Source organism: Mirounga leonina, unplaced genomic scaffold, assembly GCF_011800145.1.
Source record: "Mirounga leonina isolate KUSES-001 unplaced genomic scaffold, KU_Mleo_1.0 Mir_151, whole genome shotgun sequence".
Classification (NCBI taxonomy): domain Eukaryota; kingdom Metazoa; phylum Chordata; class Mammalia; order Carnivora; family Phocidae; genus Mirounga; species Mirounga leonina.
In genome coordinates, this window is record NW_023270377.1 from 26624986 (window position 1) to 26641560 (window position 16575).

General features: G+C 39.2%; 1 protein-coding gene across 1 annotated transcript; it reads right to left on the minus strand.

Annotated features, from left to right (window-relative positions):
* Positions 1-521: 521 nt before the first annotated feature.
* On the minus strand, positions 522-2927 carry LOC118011758 (gamma-crystallin F-like). Its single transcript, XM_035006602.1, has 3 exons — positions 2919-2927; positions 2585-2827; positions 522-794 (listed from the first exon to the last, which is right to left on the minus strand). The coding sequence occupies exons 1-3, from the start codon at positions 2925-2927 to the stop codon at positions 522-524; spliced, it is 525 nt and encodes a 174-aa protein (XP_034862493.1).
* Positions 2928-16575: the final 13648 nt, after the last annotated feature.

Consider the following 16575-nt stretch of genomic DNA (forward strand, 5'->3'; position numbering starts at 1 on the left):
AAACTTATCTATCTCCCTCAGAGGCAACTTCACTTAGCTGCCCCACTTAATGCAGTCTCCAAAGGGGACGTCTACTAAGAAAGAGTACCAAGAAGGTGACCAGATGTTTCTCCAGCAAGCTTACAAAACAGCTTCCTAGAAACCACTGTAGGCAAAGCTAAACTATGTCAGTGACTTTAAAATAAAAACTCATGTAATCCACATCACAACCTTATGAGATGAAGGGCGTATTATAACCCCGAGTTTTACAAGTTGGGAAACTGAGGCACAGAAATGCTAAGGAACTTGCCCCATCACCTATCGCTGGTAAGGATTTGGACCAGGCATTCAGGCTCCAGAGGCTGTGCTCTTAACTGCTACCCCATACCACCCTTTCCACCGATATGTGTAAGCAAACCCACATCATTCCCAGCTTGCTTTCTGCTGAGCCTAAAAGGAAAACAGGACCACGTAATTGCATCAAACACACGGGAAATACTTTATTAGCTCCCAGATGGAGAATAGGGTAGAGTAAAAATATTTCAATAGTAATCCACGGCTCTTCTCAATGAGCCCACTCGGGCACTCGTGGCCCCCCAGTCGTGGTAGCGCCTGTAGTCCCCCGGTCTCAGCAGGTACTGCCGCCCCCGGTAGTTGGGCAGCTCGTAGAGGACCCAGCAGCCCTCCAGCACGTGGAAGGAGTGGATCTCACTGAAGTGGAAGCGGTCATGAAGCGAGGAGCAGTCCTCTGTGATCTCTACCATCTGGCCTCTGTAGTCCTCTTGCTCGTAAATCCTGATCCTGTGGGAGCTGGTCTGTGGGTTTGGCAATCAGCAGATGAGGAAAAGTCAGAAAACCTAGCTCTTCGCAACCAGCCACACACCCCACCAGGGGGAATGGGCATCTCTTTATCTTTTCTATATCAGAGGCGACCAAATTAAAGGAGACTACCAATACCATGGCTGCATTGTACAGTTGGGTAGGTTGTATACTGCAAAACTCAAAAAAAAAAAAAAAAAAACCAAAACCACCATTCACATAGACCATGATATGGATGAATATGTGAATGGTGCTCCCTAGGGTTTTTTGGGAGGGCACAACCTTTATGAAGCATACACACTGGATCCATTTACTACCATTCTTAAGTAACAATTTGCATATAATTGTTTTGCTCTATCCTTCATAGACTTTTGGTGGTCCGGGGTTCTCCTTGGATGATATAAAAATAATTAGATATTAAAATAAAAAGACAAACATATCCCTAGCAAAAGGCGTTATTTTGAATCTTGAGAGCATTAGAAGAGGCGAGGGAGAAAGGAAGTCAGATTGCTTTCTGGAAAGCGAGGCACAGATGCTCTGGGGTGGTTCCTTAGTCTCTTCTGCTTTAAGCCCTGCTACTCTAACATCCTGGAAAGCAAGAGCCATCACAGAGATGAGGCCTCTGTTCTCAGTTCTAACGTATGTGCAAAACAGTTTTAGGTCATTAATAAAAAGGGAAGCTCAAGATCATGAAGGAGGCCTGCGCAGGACCAAGGGAGTATACAACCTTTAGAAAAATGGAAAGTTAGGCTGTTTGTCCTGAGCAAATCCTGCCTGTCTTTCCTTGAGCGCTTGCTCTTCTTTGATCTGCCTTCCCAGAGGGTGCCGAGTGTCTCAAAGTCTTCCTGCTCCCACCCCTGAGCGCTCTTTAGAAGTTCTCACAAGCAGTCGTCCTGCAGTATGAAAGACTGCTAATAAGCTATCTCCCACGGTTGGGAAAGGACCCACGTGTACATCATTTAATTTGGCCTTCACAGCAGCCCGGCGCACGTGGAGCAACCATTCTAGCCTTTTCTTCTTTTACGAGAAGCTAATGACTGGAGCTGTAAGTCTGTGATTAGAAAAGTCCGGACGGGGAAGGAGAAGCCCGGATCCTCAGGCTCCTCGTGCTCGTCTGGGTCCATCAAGGCATTACACCCCCTGAGGGGGTTTCACACTTCGCAGAAGTGGTACATTTTCCAGGGGACTGTGTCATAGATTAGAGAATCCCCAACCGTGGGATTTCAGGCTGCTGGGGCTTGATTTGGGGAACAGTGGGTTCTGCAGAAGCTGCCAGAATCACCTTGTTGGTTACTTGTTCTGACTGAACAAAAACCCGAACTTGATGTTCATCATCATAATAGTTAATATTCAGGGGGAGTGGTAGCTCGCCTTGTGCTAGGTACCCTCCTTTCATCCTTATTCCAACCCTATGAATTAGCTACTTTTATTGGCCCCATTTTACAGATGAAGAGAGAGAGAAATAGCCCAAGGAACTAGCCCCAGGCTACCTGATGAACCGGTATCAACACGCTGCTCCTTCCTCACCTGGGCCATGGACCCCGGGAATTACTGCATTTCTTTTCCCCAGTAGCGGTGAGTTGAATTTTAGCAAAGCAAAATAAACTTTTAAATTAAAAGCATTGCACCACATTTTCAGTGTTAGAAAACCCTAGAGATATTCACAAAGGAAAGGAGAACATAGTTAGAGCCAGCAACAGAAGGCGGCCACCCCGTAGTCTGAATGGCACATCTGGAGCGCCGGGGTGGCGGGAGGGCCCAGCAGGAGCCGGGGAGCCAGACTCACGTGGGGGATGAGGCGGCAGGAGCGGACCGAGTCGCTGAGGCCCAGCCACTGCTGGTAGTCGGGGTAGTCCCCGCGCCGCAGGAAGTACTGGCTGCCCGCATAGTTGGGCTGCTCATACAGCATCCAGCAGCCGCTGTCCACGCGGATGGAGTTGCAGCGGCTGAAGTAGGGCTGCAGGTTCGGGTGGTCACTGCTGCACTCGTAGCAGCGGCCCTGGAAGCCGCGGTCCTCGTAGAAAGTGATCTGCAAGGCAAGGGAGGGAAAGGCTCAGAGGCCTGGCCCCCAGCCCCGGCGTGCGGGGCCCCCTCCCGGCCTGCGGCTGCGCTGGGCTCACCTTCCCCATGGCTGGTGGATGGAGGTCAGTGATGGGCCGCCCTGGCGCGCGCGACTATATAGCAGGAGGGTTGCTGCGTTGGCAGGAACAACACAAAAGGGGCCCGCAGGCTGAGGAGGGGATTTTCTCTCTCTTTTTCTACATAATGACTGCGGGGGTGGGGTGGGGGACTTATTGTATGTTTTTTCTTAGACTCGCCAGTGTTTTCGAATTGATGACCCGCGTTAAAACTGTCACTTGATGCCTCTGGGGCCTTTAAATGAAGCCTATTTAGGAATTTGGAACTGAGCAAAAGCCCTTAACCTAATTGATAATTGCAATGAAATATTTTAGTTATCTTTTTAAACTTCAAGACGATCTAGAGCCAGGTAATGACTGAGTCTGAGGTCAGAATGGACCCCAGCGTGAGACGTTTCAATTTGAGAGCATTTTCTTGGTGTGAGAACCTGGAACATGGGGAGGAACCTGCCTTCTCCATAGTACGTTTAAAGTAAGATGGGATTTCCCTGTAAGAGGAAGGACCTCTCCATGACCCTACGGGCTGACAAGCGGGTACAGCAGATATTGCTAACACTTGAGGAAGGGTGACGGGGCGTTGGCCCTTGAGGAAGCGGGTTTAGGCACCGGCTTCCACTCTGCTCCCTGGAGACTGGGCTGGACCAGGGTCCTCTCCAGGGCCTCAGCTGGGGTGCCTGTCACTGCACAGGCGTGGAGACCCACTTTTGAAATTCATGAGGTGACTCACTGGTGGTTCCAACTCACAGGGTAACTTTCTACTTAACTAATAACTTTGTTAAGTGCTAAGCTTATTTGTTTGGATCTAGCTGCTAGTTAATGTGCAAATGTAACAAAATTTTAAATCCTACAATCTTACGAAGCCTCTGCCTTCTCTACCTTTCCCCTCCCTGGGCAAGCCCTGCTTGCTTGGCTGTTAAGGCTCTGACTCCAGAGGCTGGAGTCTTCTTTCCTTCCCAGCAAGATCAACCCACCCTCCCCCAGGAGCTTCTGGTGCCCTATTCTCTTTAAAGCAGGCTTTCCAACCTCAGCACTATTTGACATTTTAGACCAAAATGCTCTCTGCTGTGGGTAGATGTCCTGTACATTGTAGGTAGGATATTTAGCAACATCCCTGTGTGTTACCCACTGGATGTCAGGAGCACTCCCCTCCCTCCTTCCCCACGTTATGACAACTGAAAATGTCTTCAGATATTGCCAAACATCCCTGTGGGGGACAACCCCACCCTCCCTCATTGAAAAAGTACTGGTCTAAAAGTGCTAGCCACATGCCTAACATTCTCACCATTGGTTACCCCACTACATTAACGGGATGGTTTGTAGGCTGTCAGGAACTGTAGGAATTCCTCAGAGATGCTCTAGGGTCACTCAGACAGCAAGTAGAAGGGAAAGGCGGAGTGCCCCTGATCTTCTTTCCCCACTTCAACCAGAGCATTTCACTTGTATCTGTTTTATATAAACCTTATTTGAAAACAGAGGCTTTTTACTAGGTAATAATAATAAAAATAAATAAATATTTGAAAACCATTGGTTTTAGGTATTGTGACACAATGCCCTTTAAAATGCAAATACCTTGGGGCACCTGGGTGGCTCAGTCAGTTTAGTGGCTGCCTTCTGTTCAGGTCATGATCCCAGGGTCCTGGGATCAGGCCCTGTATCGGGCTCCCCACTCAGCGGGGAGCCTGCTTCTCCCTCTCTTTCTGCCCCTCCCCCAGCTTGTGTGCTCTCTCCCTCTCTCTCTCCCTCTCTCTCAAATAAATTAATAAAATTAAAAAAATAAATAAATAAAATGCAAATACCTTACCTACTAACCACAGTACATAATAAAATTGACATCCTTTTATGTATCAGTGTAAATGGATTTCCCAGGATAGCTAGCTAATTCCTTGTGAAAAGATCTTGAGAGAATGAAACATAGGCCTGATAGATTTTGTTGTGATAAAGTCTGGAAACATTGGATCATGGCACCATGCCAAAGAGAGCAGGAATGAGGTGGATACCACATGGAAAGTTCTGGACAACCAGAGATTAGCTTATGAACAGTGGGCCCAGGAAATGGGGTTTGAAAAGCTGGCAAAGAGAATGTGCTAAAACTGGGCTGGGACAAATTCACAGTCTGGTCCAGAAGCTGATTTCAGTTTGGGGCTCTGGTTTGAAGGTTTTTAAATGGTCCTTTATGCTCATTATTTGAAGATGAAATTAGGGATTTATTGGTTTGTTTATTTTTCTTAACTTGTTGAGGATTAAGTCAGTTATTCATATGCTTTTTAAATTTCAACTTTACCCTCTATCTTCTGAAATGCAAAGCTTAGAGCTGAGTAGATTCCTTTTTAACTAAAACTTTCCAGGAGACTGAAAATGAATAGCATCAATTTATATATTAGTTAGGAAATCAGGTGAAAGACTTTATTACTGTATGATCAGAAAAAGACAAGTAGTGTGGAGACACTGGGCACAAACCTTAGCAAGAATATAATGTTTCATCCCACCTGCCCCCAAAGTTGGCACTTGAGTTTTATCTCCAGTCTTTTTGGGAAAAAAGACAAAACACGAAAATCAGTCCACTAGAAAACAATGCAGAGTAAAATGGGAATTAAGCGCTGTAAAATAAAGCATGAAGTACTAAGTACAGCAAGAGAATATGAAAAACTTGAATGACCAGGCTCTTTTTCTAAAGGCTTACAGCATGTTTTCCCAAAAAGATGTGGTGAACTTTCTTCCAACTGACTGCTTTATTATTTGAGCCTTTTGATCAGTGTTTATGTTCCCAAAACAAGCATCAAATAATGAATTTCCTAGTAATTGGATTCTTTCCTGAAGTATTTTTAAGGCCTCCTGAGGATTAAATATTAGAGCCAACAAATTATATTTCTACTGTAAATCATAGGCTATACAATGAAATTCTGTAATTGACTTTGTTTCCGTAAGAGGCAGTGGCAGTCCCCCAACACTGATCACAGAGAAGTACCAAGGTTCTCAAACGAGCTATGCTGAGAAATACCAAGTACTATTAGCCTGAACAGTAATCAGTTGAAGCAGGAGTGACTCTCACAGATATCGTTTATCAAGATCTTACAAGCCATCTGCAATTTAATATAGCTATTTGCTTTTAGTAAATTTGTAACATTCATGCTAATAGCAGAACATAATTTAAAGACAATTCACCCTTGATCAGTTTGTGATAGCAGATGTGAAACACAGACTGTACAAAACTTGGGTAAAAAAATCCACCAGTATGCTGAAAGAGATGCTAAAAATAAAGTAAAATTTCCAATTTCAAGTCAGGAAGAAAAAGAAGAAGAGGTACATTGCATCCAATGGATTTAAAGTTATTTGAATTCTAGGGGCGCCTGGGTGGCTCAGATGGTTAAGCGTCTGCCTTCGGCTCAGGTCATGATCCCAGGGTCCTGGGATCAAGCCCCACATCGAGCCCCACATCGAGCCCCACATCGGGCTCCTGGCTCAGCGGGGAGCCTGCTCCTCCCTCTGCCTCTCTCCCTGCTCATGCTCTCTCCCTCCCTCTCTCTCTCTCTCTGTATCTCTGTGTCTCAAATGAATAAATAAAAAAATAAAAATAAAAATAAAAAGTTATTTGAATTCTAAATACATCTGTGATTATATATTACATATATAAATACTGAAAAAGAATTCTGACCCCATAATGCCTGAGGAGAAAATAGTTACAACTAAAGATGTAAGATTATTTTTCCTATTTTGAAGTTGCAAAACTATTTTTTTTTTGCCAATGGACTGAAATGTAATACATTTTAAATATCTGATTTCAAGTAATTCAATAAAGCCGAGAGAAAAGAAATCTAAAAAATACTCAGGGAGCAAGATTGCTGAATATTTTTTATTGGAAAAAAATTTAGCCATTACCTTTCTTTACCAAGGAGTCACTAACTGTTAAGCCAGGAACAATAGCACACTTCTGACTAAAAAAAAAAAAAAAATTAAGGCCTAAGCAAAATAAAAACATACGCCAATGAATATTACAAAAAAGTCATGATTCTTATCTTGCCTTCCATTTTTTTGTGCTGTTGTCATTCATGTCTAAGAAACATCAGCCCTTTGACAGAATATAAATAAGAAAATCAAATAATATTGTAGCCCAGAAGAAATCTTTGTCAATTGTTTTCTTTTTCCTCGAAGAGCTTTTTGTATGTCAACATTAAGTGAGTAGTTATGTAAATCAAGCCTCAATAAAATAGTCTGCATATTTTTTCTGAGAAGGAAAGTGAAAAAAATACTTATATAGTTGGCCTAGATATCTAAAAAATAGCAGAGGGTTTTTTTTTTTTGTTTGTTTGTTTACAATAGGAAAACTCAAAATATATTAGCTGCTAGAACAGAAACTTCATACAGCATTCTAAAATTAAGTAATGCTGGCTGCTAAAACCCCACAACAGAATGTGTGACACTATATTTGAAAACATATAGGTTGTGATGTATACTAATATAATGTATAACTAAAATACATTTCGTATATAATTAGAGCTATGGTAGTAAGTAACTCGCAAAATCCCTCTGGTTTCCTTTTTCTACAAAATGAGGGTGCTCAGTTTAGAGATTCCAGAGACTTTAGAGGTCATCTGTAACACGTAAAATTCTATTCATCACTAAACAAGGAGAGATAAGTATCAGCAAGTGCAAAATAGCAAGACTGGTTTTACAATTCTTTTTTATTTTAAACTGAAAATTAGGATACCAAACAAAAGATAGGCTAGACTTGCTGTTGTTTTCTCAGATTATTATTTAGTTTAGCAGATAAATTAACTGTTCATTCATATGCAAATGACCTTAACAGGGAACTATTGATCCTTAGAGAAATTTATTTCAAAGACTACTATCATCTTAATGTCGAGACAATTAACTCACCTTAAGAACATAAAAAGAACATAAAGCAGCAGCTAAAATAATTGAATATTTCTTTCCACAGTCCCACTCTAGTTAATACCTAATTTCTAAAATCTGTCTTAAACATTGTCTTCTTCCTATTATTTTTAAATCATTTCCAACAGGACAAAGTACACCTCAACTCTCTAAACTGGAATTAAATCGCCATCATTACAAAACTTTCTCAATAGAGAAGTTAAACTTTATTCTTTTACTATTATGATTCAGAAAGAAAAGTTTACTCTTACTCAATGTTTATACGATTCTTTGCCCAGTACCATTCTAAGTGACTGGAATATATCACTGCACAAAATATGCAGAGATCCTCACCTTCTCGAATTTTATTATAGCCAATGGAGTTAGATTCTGAAAGTAGACAAAATAACTAAATTATTTTTTTAAAGTTCTTTTTAAGTAGGTCCCATGCCAAATATGGAGCCCAACATAAGGCTGGAACTCACAACCCTGAGATCAAGACCTGAGCTGAGATCAAGACTTGGACACTTAACCGACTGAGCTGCCCAGGTGCCCCACTTAAATGTGATGTGTTATGTGAAAGCTGGTTTTCCACACTGGATGGCAGGATCATGAACGAATATTGTCCCTCTGGGAGCTCCTATAACCATTGAACCTGCTTTTTTCTATAGTTGATTCAGCATTATGAAATATTCTTATGCCACTCTGTTGTCTTTTTACCTCCCTAGATTCTGGTAAAAAAGCTACTATCATTCCTATGTTTATTCCTCAGGATAAAATGTGTCTCTTTTCTCTGATGGCATTTAAAATTTTCCTTTATTATTTGGTTTCAGCAATTCAATTACTTTATGCCTTGGAGTGGTTTTACTTTTGTTTATTCTGCTTCAGGGTCATTGATCTTCTTGGATCTGTACATTAATAGTTTTCATTAAATTGAAAGTTATAAGTCTCAATTTTTTCTAATATTTTTTATACCTATCATCTTTTGGGATCCCAAGAAAACACTTATTAGACTGCTTGATATTGTCCCCCAAATTACTCAGGCTCTATTTTTTTCAATCTTATGCTTCCTTGCACTTTATTTTAGCATACTTTATATTGCCATATCTTTGAGTTCATTGATCTTTTCTTCTAAAGTATCTAATATACTATTGGTCCCATCCAACGCACTTTTCATTTCAGATACAATGTGTTATATCTCTAGAGGTTCCCTTGAGCCTTTTTTATAACTTACATTTTTCTACTCTTTATGTTCATTTTTCTCTACCATCTTTAACTTATAGGACACATTCATAATAGCTCTTTTTTAAGTATCTGTGTCTGCAATTCCATCAGTGCTATTATTTCTGGGTCTGTGTCCATTTACTGGCTTTTATTATAATTATAAATTATATATATAATATATATTATATATAAATTATAATTATATATATTATAATTATAAATCATATTTTCCTGCTTCATAACATGCCTAAAAATTCTTGATTGGATGCCAGACATTGAGAATTTTATATTTTGGTGATGGTTTTTTGTGTGTGTGTGCGTTCATTTGTTTTGTTTTTTTACATTCCTTTAAATAATCCTGCTCTTTGTAGTTATGTTGCATGAGTCAGGTCAGTTAGAACCTTTAAAGGAACATTTAAAGGATTACTTTTAAGCTTTCTGAAGACTGTACCTCTGCTGTATATTATGCCTTTTATTTTGCTTTTTTTTTTTTTGCTTTGTCTGATGGGAACAGGAACTGTAACTCTTCCTGTGTGATATTGGAAATCCTGTTGGCCCTTAGTTACAAAGTGCCTAGAAATTTGAATTTGTGTAGGGCTTAGCACAAACTGAATATTAAGGTGCATTATGTGCAGGATCTCACTGATTCTGACAAAACTTTTTTTTTTCCATTTTATAGATAAGACCAAAGCATTGTTGTATTATATTACTTCATATAGTTGTTCTAAGGATTTGATGTGAAAATAATCTAGTAAATTGCCTAACTCCTAGGTACTCTAAAGCTTCTCCTATTGTCATTGATTATCCAAGTTAATGGCCATGCAGCCAATTTAGAGAAGTGTCTTCCATGATTTGAGTAAATATCCAAATAGAGACTCCATTGCCTGAAGAGCATCAGGCAAGAGCAGGGGGAGTCTCCCATTGTCAGTGGAGCTTATTACACTAAGCACATTTATCCACCCAGCAGACCCAGCATTCTAGAATATGATTTTCATTTTTATGATGAACTGTTGCAAGTGAAATTGAGAATTTTCTGGTCAGGGACCTCGGAAGTTCCTCTAGTGCCTCATCCTCTTGCGCTTTTGGAAGTGTGCATGTACCTTAGCTTAGGGAGATGATTTTCTCTTTTTAAACTCTTGTGAAGAATTCTCAAGTTCCTTTGGTAAAACATTTGATACCTTATAATAGTTTAGGTCAGGGAACACCTCCTTGAGAGTCAAACTTATTTTTTCCATGTTCAGTAGAAAGAGACCATGTTGATATGTGCCATTTCAGAATTAGAAAGGACTTTGGAAGTTATTTGGATGAAAGTTCTTATTTTGCAGATGAGGTCCAGAGAATTTGTATCAGAATCCAGACCAGATGTTGGTTTTCTTTAGTTTTAGTTCAATGCCCTTTCCAATATGTTATTCTGTCTCCTTATAGCTAAACAGAGCCCCAAAATCTAAATGGAGATGCTGTTTATGGATATTGATGTAAGTTACCATGAAATAGGTGTTCAGAACATCATTCTTCTTCATTTATTAAAACTAAACAACTTCCTGAATATTAGAATACAAGGTTTTACTAATTGCTTTTTAAGGAAAAAGAGGTGTCAGTCCAGCAAACTACGGATGTATTTTTGTAATAGCAATTGTTAGAGTAGAGAGTATGAGTTGCTGTGGTTGAAATGAAGAAATTCTGACAGATATAGAAAGAGGATAGCTAAATCTTCCTTACAGTGCCATACAATTGTACATACACATTTCTTAAGAATGACCTCAGGCCTGAAATTTATGGAAATCACTACTCCCACATCATGATATCAGCACACAAATGCTTTTTAACACTTGTATTCTATATTTTGAATGGTGATAATAGAGTGGATTTGAAATACAAAAAAACAAAAACAAAACAAAAACAAAAAAACCTACTGATGTATCTTCCCCCAGTTTATCTCCATTCATAGTAGGAAAGGTGGCACATTGGTATGTCTTCTGTGTAACTTTCAAAAAGTTTCTAGAATACTCACTGTTACCACTCAACAGTGTTACAATGTCAAAAAGAAAAAAAAAAAAATGCTGGAGAAATGAACCTGCCAGGCACAGGTCCACATACATTTAAGAAAATGAATAAAATGTTTTCTCAAAGGAAAGGAATAGCTTGTCAGTGTTTCAATTAAGTCAGTCCATTAATGTCATAAATGTTCTCTTCCACACAAGAAACCAAATGAAAGAAGCTTTGTAATTATCAAAGGAATAAGAAGTTCTGGGGGCTCCATATTATTATCTATATTTCTGGTCCAGAGAATAATTACTCTGTCTTCAGTGGGTGCCTGAGTACAAAAAAGCTAATAATAGGAAGAAAATAAATACAGCTGTAATTATTGAGTATTCCTCAGAACAGGTGAAAGCCTCTACCAGGGGCAGATCTTGTGTTTTAAACAGTCTGTTTTGGACAGACAGTTCTAGGATTTTAAGTGTCACCATATGGCCATTGAGTACCTCAGTTTCATTAACTATAAAATAGATATGGTAATATGATATCAAAAATTATTGACAAAATAGAATGCAGATAGGATACATTTGAACACAAGTAATACCTGACTCACACTGGAATAAATAATGACATTTATCTTTACATAAATGTAAGGCACTCTAGAAAAGTATTTCCCTTAGGGAAATACCATATTTGATTAGCATTAGCCTAGGTTCTGGGGTATGGGGGAAAGAAATTACTATGGAACTGGATGAGATGAGAATTATCTTTTCCTTAGTCATATCAGTGTTATTGGAGAGGGGTGGATTATCTAAATCCCATCATTACTCTGTTAAGAAAGAGCAAGTTTGAATAGCTGCTGGTTTATGTCCATTACAAGTGTGGCTATGCCGTTAAAATAAAGAGAGTTAATAACATTCTCGGATATTTTGTAAACATTGGCAAATTTAATTTGAATCTTCCTTGAGCTATTCCTTGTAGATAGTTCAATTAACATACTAAAAAAAATAATATCCTTTAAATCCTTTAAATGTCAACCTCCCACACAATGACACTTATTGTTCCATTATCTTTCTCTCAATATTAATTAATTAATTTCTATCTTATTTGTTCTGCTGAAAATATTGGACAGATCATAACCTATATTTATTAAATTAAAAATTAAAAAGTAGGATTCATGATTTTTGCTTTTGCTCAAAGTTGTTTCTCTTTGTCAAGCTTAACTGAAAATCTAGTAAGAATAAGGTAAAATGAAGTTACCTGAAAGACACAGGGACAAACTACTGTGAAGGTAAGCTTTCAGATCACCTACAGTTATGCAAATAATTTATGATTATTTGTTATATTAGATATATAGTATACTATATTATTATCTTATAGCATTATATATTTCTATTTATAATTTCTGATTATTATAGGGTAGGGGACTAATGAAATCAATTAGAACATACTTTTGTTTTCCTTGAAAAACTGCCAGAAAATATTATCCATGGAAGTTTGGAAAATTACATTTGCAACCTCTGGAAAGCACGTATAAAGCAGCTGAAGAAACGAATTCTGTTTTTTTAAACTTATATTAAACAGGTCAGACTTCTGTTTTCCTGACTCTCCTAAAAATGGTGACCTTATGGAGCATGTGGGCAGCCTAGAAGCAAAGCAGTAGGGACAGGAAGGTATTAGTGAGCAGCTTAGTACTTAGATTGTGTAAGTCACTCAGGGAAGAGTTCAAATTCAGACCTGCTTTTGTAAATAACGTTTTACAGATAAGTTTCTGTGACTGAAGTTTTGCAGTCTACCAAGTTGTTAGTTAGCTATTCCCACATTAGTGCTTATCCCTTTTATTCCTTCCACACCAACCAAGGTTCAGATACTTTTATTCCTAAACCAAAAGCAGAAGATATACTCTGCTATACCCTTCAAGCATGACTTCTCTCTTTTGTCAGTGAGGGCTCTGGGAAAATGTAGACTTAACTCAGAAACACAGCATAATCATAAGATAAGAAGGTAAAGAAAGAAGAATCAATAAATTATCTTGAATGAATACATTTTCTAACTTTTCCTGCCTGATACTTTTTTTCCCCCAAAATTCTCATTTTGAACTTCAGTTTGCCATATGATACTACCTGAATTTCAACATTTCCCCACATTTTTCAGTGTAACAAATAAAAAAAGAGAGCAAATAAAACCTTCTACCACAGGGCGCCTGGGTGGCTCAATCAGTTAAGTGTGGGACTCTTGGTTTAGGCTCAGGTTATGATACATTTGGGGGATTGAGCTCTGCTTGGGTCCCTGCTCAGCATGGAATCTGCTTTGTATTCTTTCTCTCTCTCCCCTCCCCTCTGTCCTCCCAGCTTGCACTCATTCTCTTCTCTCTAAAATAAAAAAAGTCTTTAAGAACAAAACAAAACAAAAAAACCCACAAAAAACCCACAAACAAAAAACCTTCCTTTGCCATGCCTTAGCCAAACTAGAAAAGAAAGCATATTACTTACTTTAAATTACCTCTAAGCAGTGAATCAAAATCCAAATCCCCAAATTTCACACCTGCACAGAAAGTCGTCAGAAATGTTCGGTGTGTTTGGAAAAGAGGAGTCAAGTGTGGAAAGCCTGGGGGTGGGCAGCAGTGATTATACACAGGTACAGTCAACCCTCCAAACCAGCAAGTGCAACCCTGGGAGAGAAAGTGCTAAGAGAAGGTTGGGCATGTCAGAGCCCTGAGCATGGCAACAAGGAGGTGGAAATGCACAGGCTATGTTGCTTCAAGTGGTGCCCTTGCTTCTGGGATAGAAGAAGTACACTTTGACAAGGAAAGAGGAGGAGGCCTAGCAGAGGTGGTCGTGAAGGAGAAGTACGTGAGATGGGAAAATTAAGGATCCTGCAGAAATGGAAGACAATCACCCCACCACACACACACACACACACACACACACACACACACACACTTCATAACAACAACAACAAAAAAGCACCCAGAAGACATTGCTCTGAACAAGAAGCTTAGTTAGCCTCAAAAAACTGAATCAGCTCTCTCTGTTGCTGTTCTGGGCTAGTTGGGAGGGATGGGGATACAAAATGAGCAGGAAATACAGACAACATTCATACAAAATATATAAGAAGAAGATAAACGATGATAATCAAGACATTGATTTCAGCAGATAACAATAGTGCAACAACAAACACCTATGAAGAAAACTGAATATATCTCTTAAATGAAAATTAGAGATAGACAAGAAATTGAAGATATAAGAGGCACATTCTGCATGGAGCACTGGGTGTTATGCACAACCAATGAATCATGGAACACTTCATCTAAAACTAATGATGTAATGTATGGGGATTAACATAAGAATAAAAAAAATAAAAATAAATAAAAATAAAAACATACAAAATATATAATAAGAAGATAGACGATGATAATCAAGACATTTATTTCAGCAGATAACAATAGCGCAACAACAAACACCTATGAAGAAAACTGAATATATCTCTTAAATGAAAATTAGAGATAGACAAGAAATTGAAGATATAAGAATAAATAAAAATATTTTTAAACTTGGAACATTAATGAACCAAATTTTCATTTTCTTTCTGTTAATAGTGATACTCAGTTTCTAAAAGTTGGGGAACAGAGCTATAAATCTTATGTTAAGTATCTCCAGGAAGGAAACATTTAGCAGCTGTGTCCTCCTTCATTAATCCCCTCAGTGAAGCCAACTTTCCTCTTTTATGTAATAGTCGAGGATGGATCATTGCCCATGAAGTTGTTTTAGATGCTAGCACATCCAGGACTGAGCTGGAATTTCTGCCCAGGAATGAAAGAGGCATGGAAAAATCTTCTGTGCTGAGCTTGGCATGATTCTTCAGCAAAAATTGATTGGTCCAAATTGACTAAAGAGCCATCAGGCTAGTGATGCCATAGTTGAAGGGATTAGAAATGTCTAGCACATAGCAAAAGACAGCAAAGCAGGAACATCATAGCTGTGTTGAAATATAAGGGATATCATTGTTATGTATGAGTCCACGTGCAGAACTGACAATATGACTGAAGAACAGGAAGACTGATTTCAGCTCAAAGTAGGAGAACTTCTAACAAGTCAGGCTGCCCAGAGCTGGCATGGCATACTTTATGAGGGAGTACTCTTCTGGGAGAGACAAATGAACATGCTATGTTTCAACAGTCAGCATGAAGAGATAGATAGGATTTATGTCTGACAAATGGCTGGACTATGTAGCTTTTAAGAACTCTTAACACCTTGAGATGCTAGGATTTCCAAGAATGGTTAATTAACCCAAGAAAATATGTGAACTGCTCAGTCCTGGTTCCAGAGAAAGGAGAAAATTAGTCTGTATTCCTCAAGGTATCTAAATCCAAGCTTGTAATGAACAACTGGAGCCAACTAAAGGAGCTAAGGCAACTCTATTGTGTACAGAGTTTTTAGTAATCCATTTCTCAGGTTACATTCCCTGTCAGCAGAACACTCTGAGAATTGTGAAGTGGAAGAGAAGGTTGGAGGTTCTGGAGAGACAGTAAAGAAAGCCATGACTCCACTTCTGCCCACTGAGGAGCACAATGTCATGATTCCAGAGCCAAAACTTTGGAAAGATTTTGGTCTCCCTCAATGAACAGTTCCCATCTCATGCTCCCCATCTTTATATGTGAAGTTCAAATACAATTTCGTTCCTCCAAATCCCATAAACATACATATGTGCTAAAAATTCAGAGGTTCGTTTAAAAAATATTTCTAACTACAGAACTCTGGATAACTTTATCAAAGTTGAATTGTTCTTGTGTGTGTGTGTGTGTGTGTTTCTTCTTAGTGACTTCCCAAAGCACCACATGATTCCTTAAGGTTTTGTGGGAGAAAGGACATGTACTAATCATTTAAAATAATTTTAAAAAATAATTCTGTGTATCAGTCTACTTTTCCTGTCGTATATAAAAGCAAAGTTTCTCTCAGTGTAAGGCATGCAAACGCAGGTCTGTAAGGCTTGTTTTGATCAAGCACAAAACCTTAATACATAAAGGAAGCTGGCTGTATCAACAGGAGCTAAGGTGCCCCCACCACAAAACACTTGCCTGATGACCTTGCTTTTCAAACACTGTACAGGTCTAGAGGACCAAACTAAATACTGAAGACTGGTTGACCTAAGGGTCACTGGTTTGCAACAAGAAGGTTTCTAATATATCTTTCTCCCCAGAATTGAAATGAGGAATTTCCTTGCAAGAAAATTTGGCTAAGGTTCTCAAAGGAGGAGGTGTAGCAAAAAATCCCCAACAAAAAATGGCTGTCAATTAAAAGGCTAAATGAGCTCTGCTGTGGCTTTCCCCATTTAGCTGCCCCCACAGTTCATGATCATGTGCTCCGGACTGTGCAGTGATGGTCTTGGAGTGTTGCAGCAGAACGAGGTTTGGGGATATGCAGGATATTCAGGGTCCTCACTTTTACAGATTCTGCTGGAGCCCAAAGAGCCTAAGTGACTCTGAGTGACACATGCCAGGCACCTCAGTGAGTTCGAGGCAGGACCAGGTCTAGAACCTAGTTATGTGTCTCAGAATAGCTCATTATTT